Source organism: Sphaerodactylus townsendi, linkage group LG01 (genome assembly GCF_021028975.2).
Source record: "Sphaerodactylus townsendi isolate TG3544 linkage group LG01, MPM_Stown_v2.3, whole genome shotgun sequence".
NCBI classification, from domain to species: Eukaryota; Metazoa; Chordata; class Lepidosauria; order Squamata; family Sphaerodactylidae; genus Sphaerodactylus; species Sphaerodactylus townsendi.
In genome coordinates, this window is record NC_059425.1 from 107,913,876 (window position 1) to 107,934,102 (window position 20,227).

A 20,227-nucleotide genomic window follows, 5' to 3' on the forward strand; every position below is an offset into this window, starting at 1 on the left:
AAAAAGTACACAATGTGTTTCACAAAAGAATCTGATCAAGATAGCAAGCCTCTCATGGCCAATTAATTCCACTGACCACATAGTGATCCAATTAAGGAAACAGTTTTGCTTCAGCATCTTAGAAGAACCATATCTAAGATGCATTTATGTACAAAACATGAAGAAGAAACGATGGGTGAGAAGGGAAAGCTGGGCATAATCAAGTAAACGTTATTGTAATTCCACTGATTCAGTGGAACAGTGACATACATATGTCATCAATGAAATTTCCATGTACCTAACTTCAGCTGCGTGAAGCCTTTTTGTCTGTCCTGCACTTCAGAAGAGGAGTCAAGTATGGTATAAGCAAGAAGCTCCACCCAGGGGGCTACAATCTTTACTCTGAAAAAAAATTGCACTCAATTTCTGCAGTATGTAGAGGCTATGAGCAAGCCACCCCATGGCTGCAATCCAGCAGAAATATCTTATTGAGATGGATTTGGTTCTCAAGCTGTATCTTCTCTATTCCAATTTAAAATGTATAAGGTTTCCAAAAGGAAACAACAACAAAAACCCCAAACAAGATTCATGACACTAATATGTACCGGCACATCTTCCACAGTTGATGTATATGTGAAAAGCTGTGTGTTCAGACCTTCCCCTTCCCAATGGTTTGAGCAGAAGAAATTTCCCACTTTACATGTCGGAGACTCCACCTGAAAGTAGAAAGAAAGTCATGTTTTAAGTAGCAACAACTCACTTGTTCTATGTCAACTTAGCAGCAAATAGACTGCCAAATGAACTTGGCATACACCTTAAATTAGACGTTCTAACAGTCAATCTACGTACAATGTAACATTGCGTTCCAGGTAATTTTAATAAGTAATATAGTATTTGACTTCAACAGAAACAAATCAAGTACTAATGGTACTGTTCAGTCTAATGGTTACAAAAGGAAGAGGAAAACAGGAAAACTAGAACTGCCTGAGACCAATGATCCATTGAGGCTGTTTTTACACGGTCAAAATATCCCGGGGTAGAACCGGGATCTTAAATACCGTGGCTGATTTGTCACAGTTTCTCCTTCTGCACGGCTCCCAGGTGCTTCCAAGGAGTTGACGAAGGACCGGGACATAATGTCCCAGCTGTTTCCACACTAGCCCACATCTTTTCCCATTTGCACCACAATCTCTTCTGCGATCTCTTCCACGCATGCACAGACAACGTGTTTCTCAAATTCTGATTGGCTGATTCTCCCCGCATTCCCCCACTAGTTTAGTTTTAATTGACTTTGAACCCAATTACACAGAGAAAACTCCTTTTGCGAAGATAAGAGACATGACTTTATTGCAATGGGATAAAATCACAGAGGGAGAAACTGTGGATTAAGACAGAACAGGAGTGCAGTGAAACCCGTGCAGCTTCGGGAACAGTGCGGAATTCCTGGCTGAACAGAGATATTTTCTGTGCTCACCCCGGGATATTTTGACAGTGCAAAAACAGCCTTAGCTTACTATTCTATTTCTCAAAATGTCATGCATAGATGATTCCTGCAACAGTTCAGAGGAATAAGTGGTTGTTATGCTCAGTTCTGTTTTGGTTTAAATGTGTTCATTGATTTTGGGGGTATCTTGACAGTCATTAGTGTTCCTGTTCTTATTGAATATAGAAAGTTCTTTTTCTGCACTGACTTTCCTGAAATAGTTTATTTTTTTCATTTTTTGTAGCAGCAAGTAATCTGCAGACATTTTGTGGCAAACATGGCCAAGTTTAACATAGGCTTCAGTAAAAATGGTTTGACTTGCCTCCTGTTTGATTTTCTTCAGCAAAGGGGATCCATTTTCATGTAGGCCAGAGACAATGCCAGATTCATCAGACTCTTGTTTGATAACATCCTGCAGATTGTCCACAAGATGACTTGGAGTTTGAGGCTAAATGGAAGAAACAATCACACTGGTAACCAATATACAGCATATTCATGGGAATCCCATTCATATAACTGGCTTTTTAAAACGTACCAGCATCTTTAAGGGTCCATATTTGAATTCTTGAGCTGCAAGTGCATTTTTAAATGGAGTAGGTGTTCTTGGAGAACTATCCAATATTGATCTTTTGATAGATGGTGTTCTGAAACCAAGACGACAATGTGAACATGAGAGGAGAAAAGGGGGAAGTGGCCTAAATCCCTTTACTTCATGACTAGGAGAGGCTTAACTTTCGCACTCAGATGTTGCCGACTCGACAATTATCAGTTCTCAGCGCCCTGCCAGCATGGTCAATTGACCATGCTGGCAGGGGCTGATGGGAAATGTAGTCCATAACATCTGGAGTGCCAAAGGTTCGCCACCACGGACTTAGACCATAATGCAGATTAGCACAGTAATGAATAGAAGGAGCTGCCTGCCAGGAAGTCCTGAGTTTCACCTCAGTCACAAGCTCATTGGACAATCTCACATACATCACTTTTCTCAGACTAAACCCTGTTTTGAATATAGTGATGCTGATTACTTATAGTGAGTGCTGTGCAAACTACTGTAATAGTGTACATGAAGAACTCTGGTTGCTAAAAAGGATATTATATAAGTACTATTATTCATATTTTTTAAAGCCAAACTTAAAATGATGTAGTCAACTCACATGTACAAATATATTTCTATTGCGAAGAAATATGTATTGCATGTATGTATTTATTTACCCTTGTCTACCTGTAAAAATATAAGCAGAATCTAAGCCCATTAATTGTTATAATAATATAACTAGTGTCAGCATGCAAAAATGTGACAATAACTTACATGTTATTTTCCTTCTGTGCCTTAAATGCTTGATCTCTGTAAAGTGGTGTTGTAACTGTGACTTTATGAGTACAAAACGGAGTGGAAGTTAGAGTAGGAGTGGTTAAGTCTAGACTTTCTTGGCTGGATGAGGTGTTCAAGAACTGCAAAGATAAAAACCAACAACGTAAAATACAAATTTAGCTTCTCAAAACTACCTTGTTCAGCAGAGGAGTAGAGAAAAATAATTGGGCAACAAATGAACAAGAGTGCTTCTACTCTACTGATACATAAACAGCGAACATCAATACTAGTACGAGTTTATGTGGTAAGAGGATTACACCAAAAGCAATGCTCCTAACACAGAGATTTGAAATTCTAGGGTTTGGCCTATGAAAATATATTTCTGAAGTTTTGTTCCAAGATTATCTATAAAAATATTTATTTGATTCCACTGAATGTCAATGGAAATTTATCTACAAAAGGATGGTCTAATAATATGAAAAACCTTGGAATTTACCTATGGAAGAAAACTGAATTCTATAACATGGAAAAAATACAATTAGATACTTTTAAAATGAGAACACGAACACTGCTTCTTCTAAGGAAACAGACTGCTTCACTTTCTCTATACAGGTCCTATAAAGATACAGTTTTTTCTTTAAAATACTGAAGTTTAGTTTAGAGTACTGCTGCTGCCAAATTTAGGGAACAGCAACTCACTAACATAATACTGTTTCAATCTGGGTGTATGTCTAAAGTATCTAGAAACTACTTGTTCTCATCACTGACACTGGTGAGATAAGTTAACTGGCTTGTAGAGGACACTATACCTCTCTTACTATCAAAAATAGCATATATTTTATCATGCTAACAAGTTAATAAACAATTATATAACATTAATTTTTCCCAGTCAATTTACAGAACAATTTGGATAGTATTTATCATCTGGTCAGCCTGAATTTTGTGGAGACAGTGAACCACACTATGAAAGGGAAAGAATACAAAATAGTTAAAGGAGGCAGAGATTACGGTAAATTCTGGTAGCTGGAGGAATTAAAAGCAGAAGGTAAACAAATGAATAAGTAACCAATACCACCAAGGATTAAGCACACAGAAACAACTTGCCAATTAGAAAATGGTAACCTAGACTCAGCAGTGAAGAAGAGCAATAAGTAGATTCAAAATTGGAGCACAATCAATGAGTGCAAAGGTAATTAGTCATTTGTTCAAAGATTAGTTTGTCTATGTCAGTAACACTCTACTGACTTTTGAGAATTAGTAAAATCTGTGCAGACATCTTGCTCTACCTGCGAGGGAGAGAATGGCAGGCTTTTGACAGGGGAACGCTTAGGTGGTGAACTGCTGGCATCAGCAAATAGGAAGGACTTATTATGGCCACTAGCTAAGTGGCTGGCCTGCAGCCTCTTGGTTCGAAGAATGACCAGCGGAGCTGTGGCCCACTGTGAGGCAGTCAAGGACTTTGGCAAGCCAAGGCACTCCTGACTCAACATAGTTTTGCTCCAGTTTGAGAGAGGCTGTCCTTCGGGCCTATATGCACTGGCCTCTGATTGCGGAAGCTGTGGGGCTTTGCCTGAGGAAACTCGGCCAGGTGAAGTATCTGTTTCTTCTGAGAACTCAAAACTGCTGAGATCACCCCATGATGAAGGATCCTGAAAACAATGGGTAGGAGGCACAAATCTATGAGACAGTATATAAAGGTCCCTTATTTAGTAAAAAAAAACAGTAATGTAACATCTTCAATAAAAGAGAAATCAGAAGTGAAGAAAAAATGGTTCTGCGTGTGATTCAGTTTGACACAGTTCTGATACTAACATGCAATACAGTAAATCAGAATTAATTATGGATTCTTTAAAGATGTAACTCTTTTTCCCCCTTCTACATATATGAGGCAAGAGCTCCCCCCTACCTTTTTTACAAAGATGTGCTGTCTGAGCCATCTGATTTCATCCCTTCTAGGAAGTGTTTATAGTGAACATGTTTAAAATAAGCTTTTGGCTTCAAACTGTAAGTTTAAGGAACCCTACATTAATGTTAAGTTGCTACATGAGGATCTTAGAACCTTCAAATATTTCCTGAGGCCATTTGAAGTTTTCCAGATTTGAATGTTCCACAAAGAAGTAAAAATCTGGATTACACAAGGTTTACCAAGCCACAAGGAATAGAACTAAAATACACTTGATGCCATTTTAAAAAAATTTGGTTTCACATTTAAAAACACTCAGAGCTAATTTTCAGATTCCATTTTATGTCTTCCAGCTTGCTAAATCATTTATTAATAAATGTATATCTTGCCTTTCCCTGGGGATGCAGGGTGGCTAACAGTGAGCAGAAAAGTGCATTAATATCACAAATATACAGCTAACAAAAAGACGGAAAAAGAATTCTTTGAATTTTAGCATATGAGCAAAACAATAATGATTTTTACAAGAGTGCTGTTTATTTGTGCTTGATTAATATTAAAGCCCCCAAACTGCTAAAACTAAATTAACAACCCCATACTTCCCATGTTTACTCAGAATTACCATTTATTTCAACAGGACTTGCTTCCAAGTAATCAGGCACAAAATTGGGCTATAAATATTTTGTAATGGCAGTAAAAAAACACAGTAATTGTGCAGCAATGGCGAAAGTGACTGCTTATACAGAAAGACTATAAAAAAGACAAGAAATTGATGCAGAAATAGCATCTATCTCCAGTCCTACACCAGCTACACATTAGGAAACGACCATTCTACTTACGGAATCTATTAGCTGAAGCGTTTCTGCAAATTCTAAGAGATTCTTAACATTATCCAAGAAGTTACTCTGGTGGACGATCATGCACCTTGCAGGAGAGGCACTTTCTTCAGGCAAGTTGCCATCATCCATGGGTGGTGATGGAGTATAATGATGATGCTCCCCCGAAGAGGAAATGGGTAAACTGTTACCACTACTTCTGGGATTGTCAACAGCTGAGGTGCTGTGCCATCCTGGGTAACCAGATGAGTGGTTCTGGGTCTAAAGGAGGGGGAGGATGGCGAAGAGAGGGGAAGGAAAGAAAAAGGCAGAAGGAACTTAGCAATGAAGTTGCACAAGGTGTCAGATGGCTGCTAAAGGAAAAGATAAAAGTGGTTGCATCATCTAAGCACTTCATGCCTATGAAACAGTTGTCAAGATGTTTCCTTTCATCAATGCAGCAAGAGCTTGTTTGAAAGGGGAGAAAATTTATGGCTCTACTTTTGGCATTACCTCATCTTGTGCAACAAACCCTGCATCCTGGGCATGTATCTACAGTCTAATAGGCATACTGCTATGCTTCTCCTAACTTCACAAAGTGCAGGAAACCTTTTCTTTTTTTCTTTCTTTTTTTCTTTGCTGTGAAAAGTAAGGAGCTGCCAAGATTCTTCTTGTTCAGATTCAACCTCATCCACATCCAAGGCTTTAGGGGTTTAGAGGAGGTGAAATCTACGGCCGCTTTTGAGGTTACTGGCAAAATTTTCCATTGATTTTCATGGATCTTGATTTTACCCAGCTGTTTTCAACTTTGACACTTGGCCTAGGCTCCCTTCTATCTCTGTCTGACACTACAGCTTACGCCAATGCAATGAAAAGGCTGTCAAATCAACGTGGTTAGGAAAGCAGAAGAGCAAATTAACAGAAGTGTCTTTCCTCTGTAACCATGCAAGAGAAGAAATTGCAAAATGCAAACTATAAGTTAGAAGGGGCTGAACTAGCATGTCATGCACAAGTCACTGTACAGTTAACTAAAAATGAATTAATAATTAATCTGAATTAATTATTCATCCAAAGTCTCTGCTGGCTATCACTTGCCATTTTTCTGCAGTTCCTATATTAATTTATTATGTCCGCTTCTTTACTATTATCTCTGCAACCTACGCACTGAAAATAAATAATTAAATAAACACGCATACAGGATTCAGTAATAGCCAGCACTGGTTTCATACATGCAGTTATAGAATCTACTTTTCTTCAAACATAATCAAACATGCACAGATCTTGACAATATTTGGGCTGTGAGTCTCAAATCACCTGAGCTAAAAAACTGGTTTCCCAAGCCAACTGAACTTTACATGAGTCCAATCTGCAGTCTAAATACCGCAAGTATATTGTGGCCTTCCTGGAAGGAGTAGGAAAATCATTAAGGCTATGTCAGATTCAGGCCTGCATGCCTGCCTGTCACTCCTATGCTGTTCAGCATGGTAGACTACAGACAAAATCACTTGAAGATTGGGGGTGGGAAAGAAGGGGTGCAGGACAAGAGCTGTAGTAACCATCAGAGAAGGTACTGCCTCATTTACTTGTGGAAAACTTGCCAGAAAAACTGACTGCCCCTGAACCAGACTGAACTCAGGGATTTGAGGATCACAGATCAAGGGTGTACTATACAGCTGAAGAAAAAGAATACAGCAGAGAATAAAATCTGAAGAACAGGCACTACATTTTCATTACACAGTATTTTCAGAGGAACAGATTTCTCCTCTCAGTTTAAAAGCTAGAGGAGGTGGTGTACTGGTTGCCATCATCTGAAAAAAATAAATCAGTGCAATGGCCACCACTGCTATCAATTAGTGCATAAAACAAATACGCCAGAAATTACACACAAGGATATTTGTGAGGCTGTGTGTGTGTGTGTGTGTGTGTGTGTGTGCGCGCACGCGCAGAAAATGAATAACGGAAATGATGTTATGTTTTCATTCTGTTCAAATGGAAATATAGAGCCTTGGTTAGTGTCTTAAAAATAGCAAAAGTACATTAAGTAAGAAAAGAAACAGAAGCACTGGGGTAAAGCTGCTATCCCTCCATCCAAGCACATGGGGACATTCTTACTGGTAATGCCTGCTGCCCTTTCAGTTCATTCTCAGTCGACATTAGTAGCAACTCTAATTCCTTTATTCGCTTTTCTTTCTCAGGATCTTCATCATTATAGTGTCTCTGCAATTGAGAGTTAAGGGAAAAGACAATATAAAGGCCTGGATGTATGTGGCAACTATGACTATGATGATGGATTGTTGTCTTGTGGAATTGAAGCCAAACCAAGGTGAGGGGTATAGCAGTCCTGGTCCCCTGTAGTTTCCACAGGACAAAAAAACCTGAACTACCTGTGGAATTTTTTGCATAGACATTAAAAAGGAAAAAGTAAAGCCTGAGATGACAAATAATGTGATTAGTCTACCTCACCATACTGGTTTAAAGGAATCAAATTCCTCAAATCTCCATTTTCTTTTTTGCTGGTGCATACATAACTCTGGCTCCATGTTAACCAGGATTGCAGACTGGAATTTCAGGAACGTGTGCCCTTTTCTATTCCGCAGGAGAAATCCCTCCCTTAACAACAGTTCATCCTCACAAATGGTAACCATGGCTAAAACAGAGCAAAACCATCCCGGTGTAAGGGATATTCTGGTATATCCTTAGCTGCTTCTAACAGTGGTGGATCCCTAACAGTATATGTATAATGGATTCAGTCGTTATAAAGGAACGCATTTTCCTTTTTCCCATTTGCACGTGTGCCCTTCACCCATTCAGGCAGCGATTGGAGACCATGGAAACAATCTGAGTTGCTTTTGCGCCTTTGCACGGAGATGCTTCTCTTAATTTTTTTATTTCCTGCAACACATGCATAACTGCGTAGGCATACAGAAATGAACTCTTGCAGACAAACCGATTGTCCCACAATCTGACCTGCATAGTTGTGCATGTGCAACACACAAAAGAAAAAAAGAAATGGCCGGGCAATAATGAATGTGTTGCTGTAGATCTATATGGCAGTCATATTCATTGCCACAGGGAGAAAACATGCTTGGGGAACTTTGTCCACTGTCAAGTGGTCAGAGAATCTGCCAACAACATGCAGGTCAACCCGCACAGAATGCTGGATGGGCAGATTCTCCCTAATAGTGAGCGGTGTGGACCTTAAAGTGAACGGGTGGAAGGGAGAGAAATAAAGCATCTCCTGCCTGTTATGTTTGCACAGCAGCGCCTTCAACCTGGGATTGTGCAAAAGGATCGCTGTTTTAGTAATATTCAAAAATCCCAGGTTGAGGGGAATAAAACAGTCCAAACTTGTTTTGGGAATGGGACCTGTGCAAAGTCCCTGTCCCTCCTGCAAACAGTTTACAAAACATCCTGCAGATATTATATTTGGCCTGTGTGGAATCCACCAGTGAGAAGTTAAACTGCTTAATCATGATTTATTAGAACCACAGCTAGCAGGGAGCCAACCCTTTATCCATGCAGTCTCGCTTCATCATTTGCCATGTTAAAGAGATAAACCTTTGATAATTTTTTTCCATGAGGTAAGACATTTGTAACTAACATTCACATGAAATGTATACCAAATTGACTAAATGTTCTTTTAAAATTATCTACCTGAATAGCTGCAGCAGCTGGCTGAGGAACATTAACAATATTTACATGCAGTGCTACTGGATATGGGATCTGAGCAGCGACCTGGACAAAAAGCAAAAAACAGCCAAAATTACTTATGAGGTTTACATACTTTCCGATGGCCTGGTCGTTTAAACATCAAGCAAAGTCTGTGGTTCTACACTGATCATTCTGTTACTTCAAACAAATTAGTATTTTGTTCTGAATGGAACTGAGGTAATGTCTTTTAAGATGGGGAGCATGTATTTGACCATAAAGCATGAGTGTTGGTTTGTGGTACACTGAAGGCTAAGAAAGAAGGAAGCAGGCCCACAGCATGATTTATAGTTCCCCAAGGAAAAATCCCACAAAAATAAGTTTTGGTAGCTCCTTGCATAACTGAAACCTTTATCATGGTGATATTAATAAGTCAGCATGCCTCTTTTTCAGTCCTGCTGAGAAAAAAACTGTGCTACCAGGGTTCAGGGAAGCATTTGGGCATTCCTTGCAACTGAACCTTTATAAACATCGCTTTTCCGAGACCAATAAAGCCTGAACTTGCAGGCATCTCCTCTTCATTTCTCCAAGGGTTCAACACTATGTGTAAGGACAGGATAGGTCTAATGATGACTTCTAGCCACAATAGTTAAACCGAACCTCCCTACTTATGCATAGTAAGCTTCTGGCCATGGCAGGGGGACAAACAACAGGGCAGTGTTGTTAGCTTTAGTTATGCAGTTTTTAATGTATCTAGCTGACTGATCATTGTGGAAAACAAAGCACGATCAACCTAATGAACTGTTCCTACCAGCTTACATTTTGCGTCTCTGAAATATAATAGGAGTAGTCATTGGTAGGTGTGTTTTGAGTGGTTGTTGGTAGCTGCACTGAAGGCGGAGTGGGGGTATAGCCCATTAAATGGTTACTCTTTTGAAAACTGGCAGCTACTGAAGACTGGCTGGCTTTGGATGACTCTTGAAGATAGCCTTCTTGTTCAACCTTTCGACGCATTGTAGAATTCCAGTGGTTCTTGATAGCATTATCAGTTCTGTGCAAGAATCCATTAATATAAAAATATTGTTAACAAAAAATGATGATTCAAAGCAGCAGATTAACACAGAACAGTTTCACATTCACCCAGCAGTCTTCAATGCAATGGTTTTTACACCACAACCTGTCCTAGTGAGATGTATTCTACTGGAGGTTGGAGCAAGTTCCTCCAGCCTATGACGTTTTCCTCTAGCCTAAGTGGCAATTCCATTAGTGGAAGAACCAGTTAAGTGGAAGAACACTTTTTCGGCTAGGTGAAAGCTTTCAGAAAACTTTGCTCAGTAGAATGGGAGGATACAGGTTGCTGATTTTACATGCCTGAACACGTCCACAAACAACCGATTTTTATCACTGTCAAAATATTTTCTCTATATCTACAGTCCCCTGTAATTGACTGGCAATAAACAAATTAAATTTTGATATACAAAGTCTTCCTTGCATTCCGAATTCCACTGCTGAAGCCAGCTCTCATTATTCTTTCTTCATGATGGATCTCCACTTGGAGAAATGACTCCCTCCTACTGTACCTATGCTGTGGAAAATCATGTACTCCAGTTCTTTGGTGTACCAGAGCCTTCACCTTGTGAAAAATTCTGCCATTCCAAATTGAACTATCCTGAATTCAATACACATGAACCCACATGAAGTTGAGTTATACTGAATCAGACCATTGGTCCATCAAAGTCAGTATGGGCTATTTACAATTATTAGATTCCCTTCTGTTGTATGTAGACAGACTTATTAGAATAATGTGAGTTGGCAGAATGTTGGTCATCATGTCCAGTGGAAGGAAAGGAAAAAAGGCCATTGAAGGAACAATTGGATTTTTTTCACTAGCAATATGGTTTCTCCAAGTGCTCAGATTATAAATTACACTATTGTTGCATTAGATTGAAATAGTATATTACTGCAGCATTAATTTAGATGGTTTTATAATTTTGTTATAGAATGTTTCTATTTATCTCAGGAATGCTTCATGCTTTTCTTCTGGAATGTGGGATGTGTCACAATCATGGATAGTTCCATAGAGGAGTCCAATTAGTCCCATTTTCCATTAATACATATTACAATAAAATACAATGTCCTTTCCTTTTTTGTAACATATAAAGCTGTGTCTGTGGAGAGCCTGTGTAGTGTAATGGTTAGCATTTCAGACAATAATCAGAGAAACCAAGGTTCAGACCCACACTTGGCTATGAAACTAATTAGGGACTCTGAGCCAGTCAATTACTCTCACACTGACCTCACAGCCTAATCTACTTCACAGAGTATAAGGTAAAAACAGGGAGGAGAAAACAAGGTATACCATTCTGAGCTTCTTCATAAGGAAGGACAGTCTAAAAATGAAAGAGGCCCACATGATCACCAAAAACAGCGTTTCTCAAACACTGGTTCAGAGATCTCGTGGGATTTCAGAAAAGTACTAGAGGGAGTCCTCAAGTCTTTAGTAAGAATAGAGGGAAAGTCTGTCTAGGCCCATCTGGCTACTATGAAATTGAAGCCCCTTCAGTCTTCTGAGGCAGAGACTCTCCCCACCATGGGAAATGGTTAGAATTAGCTTGCTCCCCTTTTAAACGGCAAAAACTTGTAGAGCTTCCACCATCACCAGGGGAGGAAAGAGATGTCACTATGTATCCATAAACAGTAACAGCCAACTGAATATGAGAGTTCAGATTTTGTATAGCAGGGCTTTTCCTAATTTCTATGAGCAGCTGAGAAAGGACTGTTGAGGCATGAACATACAGAATCATTTACCTTCTGTGACCTGATCTTGTGGACCATGTACAGACAATACAAACACATTTTTTCTTAAACTTGATTTAAAAGCCTAGCTGATGTGGTTCTCAATGTATTGTTTTGAGAATGGAGTCCTCAATGGAAAATGCATGGTCTGTCTCAGGGTCCAAGAAAATTAAATCAAAATGGGGAACTTCAGGTTGCCAAAAGCTGAATAATTGCAGACCTAAAAGGATATTGTGGGAATCTGCTCACCCTTAAATAATCTCAGATTGTTTACTGGTCCTTTAGAGAAGAGACCTAATAACTTCCTTAAGCTGCTTATCCATTACCCAGGTACAGTCAGAAACTTTTCCCTGAAGTTAAAACTCAAGTTAAGATGCCTTTATCTCAAATAAACACACTCTTTAACCTATCTGGTCAGCCATGTATCCATTCACATACATTAATCAATCAGTAGCAACATTTGACTTTCAATGAACATTTCATTTTTTCAGCCAAGGGAGCAAGAGAAAGAGCATCACCACTTTCCCCAGCTGTTTTTCTTTTTAAAAAGACTGCTACACTATAGTATTACCGTCCAGGCAGCAACTTTGCAATTTCTGCCCATCTGTTTCCCAGTCTCTTGTGCGCCTGGTAAATTATTCTATCTTCTTCTTCAGTCCATGAGGTTTTTTTAACTTCTGGATTCAAGTGGTTATGCCACCGCTCCCTGCATTGTTTCCCGATCCTTCCTTTCAAATGTTTGGCGATGACAGACCAGCGCTTGGGGCCATATTTCTGCACGAGCTCTATCACCTTCAATCAAGCACAAAAACATTGCCTCTAACATTCAGTATAATACAACGAGGCCTGACTGTAATCACACACTGTTGCTTCAGTGACAATTAGAGATGTTACCTATTAAAGAAAACCTATCAAACTGTTTCTTTTAACTAAGTGATAGTTCAAATCGGCATAAATTTGCATAGAATGCTATTTCTGAAGAGAAAACAGTTTTCCTTATTAGATGATGTACCCATTATATGGTGGCAGGCACCATCTTAGAGGAAGTATATTCCCTCTTGTGCCAGATCATGCTAACGGCCTGCTAATGTATTGATTCATTATTAATGTATTGGATATTACATTGATTTAGTCTGATATATATGAATGTGCTGCTAATGCTGCTGTTATTGTTCTTAGTAATTGTTTAGTTCGAAGTGTTAAGTTGCCATCTGAAATTTGGTTCTATTTTAGTCTTATGTATTCGATTAGTGTTATATTGTTGTAATGTATTTGTTTATTATGTTGTTAGCAGCCCTGAGCTCTTCGGGGATAGGGCGGGGTATAAATATAAACTGAAATGAAATAATAATTGTCCCAATGTTATTGGTGGAAAGTGCTGTCAAGTTGCAGTTGACTTACCGCAACCCTATAGTGTTTTCAAGGCAAGAGACAAACAGAGGTAGTTTTTACTGCCTGCCTCTGCATAACAGCCCTGGTCTTCCTTGGTTGTTTCCCATCCAAGTACTAACCCGAGCCAATCCATCTTAGTTTCCAAGAGCTGACTAGATTGGACTAGGCTAAACCATCAATGCAGTGCCTTATTGTAATTACCAAATTAGAAGTAAGAGGAACTGAGAGTGAAATATTGTGGATGTCCTACAGTTACCTAAAGATGCAATGGTTGAAATATCAATCAGGTCTTTTTAAAATCCAATACCATCCAAAGCAGGGTTATATCCTTCTATCTAGCCCATTGACTTTAATGGACTTAGAAGGGTGTAACTCTGCTTAGGATGGTACTTTAAGTATCTCAGTCACCACACTATACCAGATCTCATACAGAGAGTTCACTGTAGCAGTGACCTACAGCACTGGATTCCAAAGACAACTGAAGGATTTAAAAAATATATATGTGGAAATAAATCAAAAGATCCTAAATAAGCTCTGATATTATTTCTTCATATACGAATGTAGGCACAAAACAATTAACCAATTAAATTTGTTACCCGTTGATCTTCTTCTTTTGTCCATGGGCCCTTGATAAGTTCTGGATTTAGCACTTTTTGCCACCGATGCTGACACTGCACATCTGTCCGATTCTAAAAGAATGACAACAGCAACAACAAAATTTCTCCTCAAACAATTATATAAATGCTGCACATAAAAGAAAAATGGAAGTTTGCTTCTATCTCAGTACTGTAGATTTATCCTAGTAATGGGTATATTTGCTTGCTTGACAAGAAATCTTTTTGTTCATGTCAACATTAACAAACAAAAAATAACAAGCAACAGACAACTGATAGACATAAAAGAACAGTAGAACTTTTTCATAATAGCATTTTAATTTTTAGTAGGAATTACTAAACCAGAATCCTGCTTACATCTTAAGAGATTACTTACCTAAAATAATAACCTCTACCTCCACTCACCTTCTTTTGCAACAACTTTTTCAACAACTACAATTAAAAATTATTAGCAAAACTCTGCATTTAATAAGCAGCAACCACTATGGAGCAAAGCCAATTTCTATTCTGTACTAAGGTCTTTCTTTGTTCCACTGATATATAAATGTACCAACCATCTGTTGTATATAAAATACCCCCAAAGGCTTTTTAACATTTTCCTTCCTCCATTTCAAATGAGAACTGAAAGAAATACATTAAAATATGAGTATACATAGTAAGGTGTTCTGCAAGCCTTCCAAATTGCCATAATTGCATTGTCCTCATCTGTAATTATGAAACAACCTCTCCCACTTTTGCCCACTGATAAATGTGTGGTTATAAACAGAAAATGAGGTCTACTTACAGGAAGGAAATTGGCAATAACTTTCCAATCTTCTGTGCCATTCTGCTCCACAAGTTGCTTTAGCTTCTCATCCTAAGAGCCATCAAGAAAAGGCTATATAAGCTCAAGTCAATTGCTTGTTTCAATTCAAAGGGGTTCTTTAAAAAAAACTATCTACAGCACACCTGATTGCGTACTACTGCACCTCTGCCTTTGTCAAGGGGAAAAAAACCTACAGTTTGATTGTGATGCATGTGCCGGAGACATTTTTCTGGGCTACAAGTACAATTTAAAATTATTTTACTGAAAATAGTATGACTTTGTATTTTGAATCAGTACTGGAAGGTATATAGTACAAAAAATTAGAAGGCCAGAAAAATCTAAATAATTCTACTTTTAAAATGTCTGCATGTACACTTAGGCTGCATTTCTGTACACATTCACTCAAGACCTACTATCTCCTTACTACTCACTATCAATTAATCCAAAGTTCAGACCAAAGCTATGAATTGCCACACTAGCAGACAAGCATATAAAATTGCATGTAACAACCATTAAACGGGTATATATAACTTGTAAGTGTACTATTAATACAGTGAATCAAGTCCGCTGGAAGGAATTATTATGTCCTCCGTACTCTACTTTTCCTTAAGGGAGCACACAGCTTCCAACAGGGAGTATTCATCTTCACAATTACCCTGTGCAAGACAAGGCAGAACTAGACATTACATCAGTGCAGGCCTGCTACCCCAAAGAGGCGCATGTACACACACCTGTTATCTCACTCTGTGCTGTGCAGTAAAATTTAATTGTGATCCAGTTTCATTACACATCATCAGCTGGAAATGGGAGGAAAATGCACAATTTGATAGTGTTAGAACTTGGAAACATTTTGATGCATTTTTAAAAGGGAGAGGGTTTTCTTTTTTACACCATGCAGTTTCCCCGTAGACACTTGCCCATAACTTTAGTGAGTTACACTGCAGAGAGTCAAACTAGTTGCTTCCCCACGCCCTGTTCTACACTCCGTCCCTATTCCACACTGGCACTGTTACATTACAGCAAACACCATCACAATACACAGGAATGAACAGACATAAATAGGAAATTAATTAATACACTCCTTTGGCATCTATGGAAACACTTGTATTTTATATGTGGTTTCATACAGTTGCAATGACACTGGAATTAACAACAGCCACTAAAGTGTAAGCAGTTAACATGCAATTTTAGGGTGGGGGATGGAGGAACTGGATGACTCCGGAGTCATCACTCAGGGCCTAACTACATGATACACTGTTCCTAGGTCTGATCAAGCAGACATGCGCCGAAGTTGCAGGTTGAAACTTTGGCCCTTTCTGCACGGGCCATATACAGCGTCCCAGGGGTGGCAAAAACACCATCCCTGGGAGACCGTTCGCACAGGATGCGCGAAGCCGCCCCTCGCTAATCAGGCAAGGTTATTGAGAAACAGCGTCTTCCCAGCAGCGTGGTGCGAACCGCACTGCCGGGAAGCCACTGCTTTCCCCGTTGGCTCCACTCACCTTCTTTTGCAGCGTCCCTCTGGAGGGCTGCAGAGACCCGCCCATCGACTTCTCCTCCATAAATCTGTCCAAGCCCCTTTTAAAGCTATCCAGGTTAGTGGCCATCACCACCTCCTGTGGCAGCATATTCCAAACGCCAATCACGCGTTGCGTGAAGAAATTTTTCCTTTTATTAGTCCTAATTCCTCCCCCAGTATTTTCAATGTATACCCCCTGGATTTAGTATGAGAAAGAGAGAAAAATTTCTCTCTGTTAACATTTTCCATCCCATGCATAATTTTATAGACTTCAATCATATCCCCCCTCAGACGTCTTCTCTTCAAACTAAAGAGTCCCAAACATTGCAGCCTCTCCTCATAAGGAAGGTGCTCCAATCCCTCAATCATCCTAGTTGCCCTTCTCTGCACTTTTTCTATCTCTTCGATATCCTTTTTGAGATGTGGCGACCAGAACTGAACACAGTACTCCAAGTGCGGTCGCACCACTGCTTTATATAAGTGCATGACAATCTTTGCAGTTTTATTATTAACTCCTTTCCTAACTATCCCCAGCATAGATTTTGCCTTTTTCACAGCTGCCATGCATTGAGTTGTCATTCCCATGGAACTATCAACTAAGACGCCCAAATCCCTTTCCTGGTCTGTGACTGATAGCACTGACCCCTGTAGCGTGTATGTGAAGTTTGGATTTTTTGCCCCTATGTGCATCACTTTACATTTTGCTACATTGAACTGTATTTGCCATTTCTTAGCCCACTCACCTAATTTATCAACATCCACTTGAAGCGCTTCACAATCCTTTGCGGTTCTCACCACCCTACATAATTTGGTATAATCCGCAAACTTGGCCACCATGCTACCTACTACTACTTCCAGGTCATTTATGAAAAGGTTAAAGAGCACTGGTCCCAAAACGGATCCTTGGGGGACACCACTCCCTAAATCTCTCTATTGTGAGAACTTCCCATTTACACCCACCTTTTGCTTCCTGTTTCTCAACCAGTTTTGAATCCATAGGAGCAGTGGTGGGATCCAAAAATTTTAGTAACAGGTTCCCATGGTGGTGGGATTCAAACTGTGGCGTAGCGCCAATGGGGCTGGGCGGGGCATGACAGGGGTGTAGCCAGGCATTCTGGGGGCGGTGCATTCCTGGGCGGGGCTGTGGCAAGGACGCAGTCACAAGGCCAGTCCTATGGGCAAGAATCTAATGCACGAGAGGCACAGGGGTCAAAGCACGCCAAAATTCCTCCCATGATATACAGAAGCTTAAATTTGTAAAAGCTATTGCTGCAACTCTTCTCGTCGGCACACACAAATAATTAGTAACCTACTCTCGGGAACCTGTGAGAACCTGCTGGATCCCACCTCTGCATAGGAGGACTTCCCCTCTTATTCCTTGACTACTGAGTTTTCTCAATAGTCTCTGGTGAAGAACTTTGTCAAAAGCCTTTTGGAAATCCAAGTAGACAATGTCCACTGGTTCCCCCTTATCCACATGCCTGTTTACACCCTCAAAGAACTCTAGTAAGTTTGTAAGACAGGACTTGCCTCTGCAAAAGCCATGCTGACTCTTCCTCAGCAGGTGTTGCTTTTTTACATGTTTTATAATCTTATCTTTAACAATAGATTCTACTAATTTACCAGGAACAGATGTCAAACTGACTGGCCTGTAATTTCCTGTGTCCTCTCTAGAGCCTTTCTTAAAGATTGGTGTGACATTGGCCGTCTTCCAGTCTTCAGGGATGGAGGCCGATTTCAGGGATAAGTTGCATATTAAAGTGAGAACATCAGCAATTTCATGCTTGAGCTCTTTAAGAACTCATGGGTGAATGCAATCTGGGCCAGGGGATTTGGTAGAATTTAGTTTATCAATGGCTGCCAGGACTTCTTCCTTGTCTACCACTATCTTCACTAGTTCCTTGGATTCACCTCCTAGGAAGCATGGTTCAGGCACAGCAATTTTCCTCACCTTCTCTTAGGTGAAGACAGATGCAAAGAATTCATTCAGCTTCAAAACTCTGTACTCCAGCTCCCCCATTTTAGGTTGAAGGCTTCTACTATATACCCTGTCTCTGTCCTTAACCTGGGATTTATGTGCTTTGCCCTCTAGCCTTTTGTAGACACTATCACTTATCACATGCACATTGCTATGTTCCACGCTTGTATGTGGTTGATTTAGAAAAACCTCCCTCTCTGACTTCATCCCCAATACTGTATTCTGAACCGAAGTCACCTCAGCTGTTCTGCCACCTTTTTAATGTTGAGCGCCAGCAGCCTGGTTCCTTTTTGGTTAAGATGAAGCCTGTCCCTTTTGTACAGACCCGCCTTGTCCCAAAAAGTTCTCCAGTTCCTAACAAATCGGAAACCCTCTGCCTTACACCACTTTCTCATCCACGCATTTAGACTCTGTATCTCCGCTTGCCTAGCTCGCCCTGAGCGTGGAACAGGTAGCATTTCTGAGAATGCCACCTTGGGGGTCCTGGACTTCAACCTATTACCTAGCAGGCTACATTTAGCCTCCAGAACCTCCCGGCTACATTTCCCAATGTCGTTAATGCCAATGTAGACCACAACTGCTGATTCCACTCCAGCACTGTCTATCAACCTATCTAAACAAAGCGTGACAACCGCAACGTTCGCGCCAGGCAGGCAAGTCACCATGCGGTCATCACGCCTCTCACAAACCCAACTCTCTACATCCCTAATGATCGAATCACCTACTACGAGGAGCCCCCCCATCTCCCCAAGGGGTATCCTCTGTGTGAGAGGATAGTTGATCACCAGCTGAGGATGGGGTCCCATCTAAGGGAGCATCTTCCACCACAAACTAGCACCCTCCGTCCCCCAGACTCTCATTCTCCATGACATCTGAAGAGATGTCACCCTGGGCGTGGGACCTGGCTGTTAGGTCCCTGAGAGCCTTGTCTGTCACTCTCTCTGCCTCTCTCAGCTTCTCCAGGTCTGCCACCTTGGCTTCAAGAGAACACACATGTTTCCTGAGTGCCAGGAGCTCATTGCAGCGAGGGCACACCCACGACTTCTGTCCTAGTGATAGACAGTCATACATGTGACACTCAGTGCAAAACCCTGGAAAGCCCCCACCCCCCCTGCTGGCTTCCTGACTTCATATCTACTTCTGTTTAAATATTAAAATATTAAACTTTTAATGAGTGTCTCCCCCTTGAGCTTTCTGTACCTTCTACTATCCTTCAAGATATGTCCTTATTCAGTAAAACAACTGCACACACCATTAGGCGCACACTGCTGCTTCCAGAGGCGGAGTCACACAGCCAGTAGGAAGCCCCACCTCTCAGCAGCCCCACCTCTCAGAAGCCTGAGGCAAGCACACGGCCAGAACAAAGAAAACAATAAACCCCTGTTTAAAAACCCTGTTTAAAAGATGTGGCTGTTAACCTGTTAACCTCTGTTAAAAAGATGTGGCTGTACGTATTTGGCTTCTGGCTGCTTCCACATGCTTGATTAACGACGTGCTGGGGGCGGTAAATGCACTTCCCTCAGGCCAGCTGTTCGCACATGCGCCATGCACATGCGCGGCCTGACTGCGCTTTCCTTCCTCAGGGGCGGTGTCAGGGTCGCTTAAACAACAACCCTTTAAAGGGTTGTTAGGAAAGTGCCTGGGGAGCATAAAAGTAACTGCTACTGGAAGATAGCCTGTCCGCTTCATTGCTTGCTGGCGATGCCTCACACCTCCCACTCCCAGGGTTTGAGGGCATGGGCTGGCACGTTTCTGCAGGCATTTGCATTATACACCGTGAAAGGGGCGGGACGGGAGGCGGCTTCCTGCAGTGGAGCCGCCTTCGAAGTCAGCTCCTCGGCCATTCATGTGAAGACGTGGGCTGCCTTCCCATGCCTTTCAGAATTTTGGCTATGGGGTGCATCCTGGCCGCATGAAATGGCCTTGAGAAAATCCCTCCAAAAAGAAAACCAGAGCTCACTTAGCTCTTTCTGTCCCACTCCTCTT

The 20,227-nt window shown here is 40.7% G+C and overlaps 1 protein-coding gene across 3 annotated transcripts in view; it reads right to left on the minus strand.

Moving 5' to 3' along the window:
• Positions 1 to 20,227, minus strand: part of MYB (MYB proto-oncogene, transcription factor) — a 44,537-nt gene that overhangs the window by 13,761 nt on the left and 10,549 nt on the right. The window contains exons 3-14 of one of the 3 annotated variants that reach the window (XM_048490194.1): positions 14,724 to 14,795; positions 13,922 to 14,014; positions 12,505 to 12,725; positions 9,957 to 10,188; positions 9,144 to 9,224; positions 7,602 to 7,706; positions 5,514 to 5,771; positions 4,061 to 4,423; positions 2,772 to 2,914; positions 1,998 to 2,106; positions 1,785 to 1,910; positions 585 to 695 (exon numbers count right to left, since the gene is read on the minus strand). In XM_048490194.1, the coding sequence (XP_048346151.1) occupies positions 585 to 695; positions 1,785 to 1,910; positions 1,998 to 2,106; positions 2,772 to 2,914; positions 4,061 to 4,423; positions 5,514 to 5,771; positions 7,602 to 7,706; positions 9,144 to 9,224; positions 9,957 to 10,188; positions 12,505 to 12,725; positions 13,922 to 14,014; positions 14,724 to 14,795 (1,914 nt within the window). The remainder of the gene's footprint in view (positions 1 to 584; positions 696 to 1,784; positions 1,911 to 1,997; positions 2,107 to 2,771; positions 2,915 to 4,060; positions 4,424 to 5,513; positions 5,772 to 7,601; positions 7,707 to 9,143; positions 9,225 to 9,956; positions 10,189 to 12,504; positions 12,726 to 13,921; positions 14,015 to 14,723; positions 14,796 to 20,227) is intronic. The other 2 variants (XM_048490177.1, XM_048490184.1) reach the window with 2 other exon arrangements.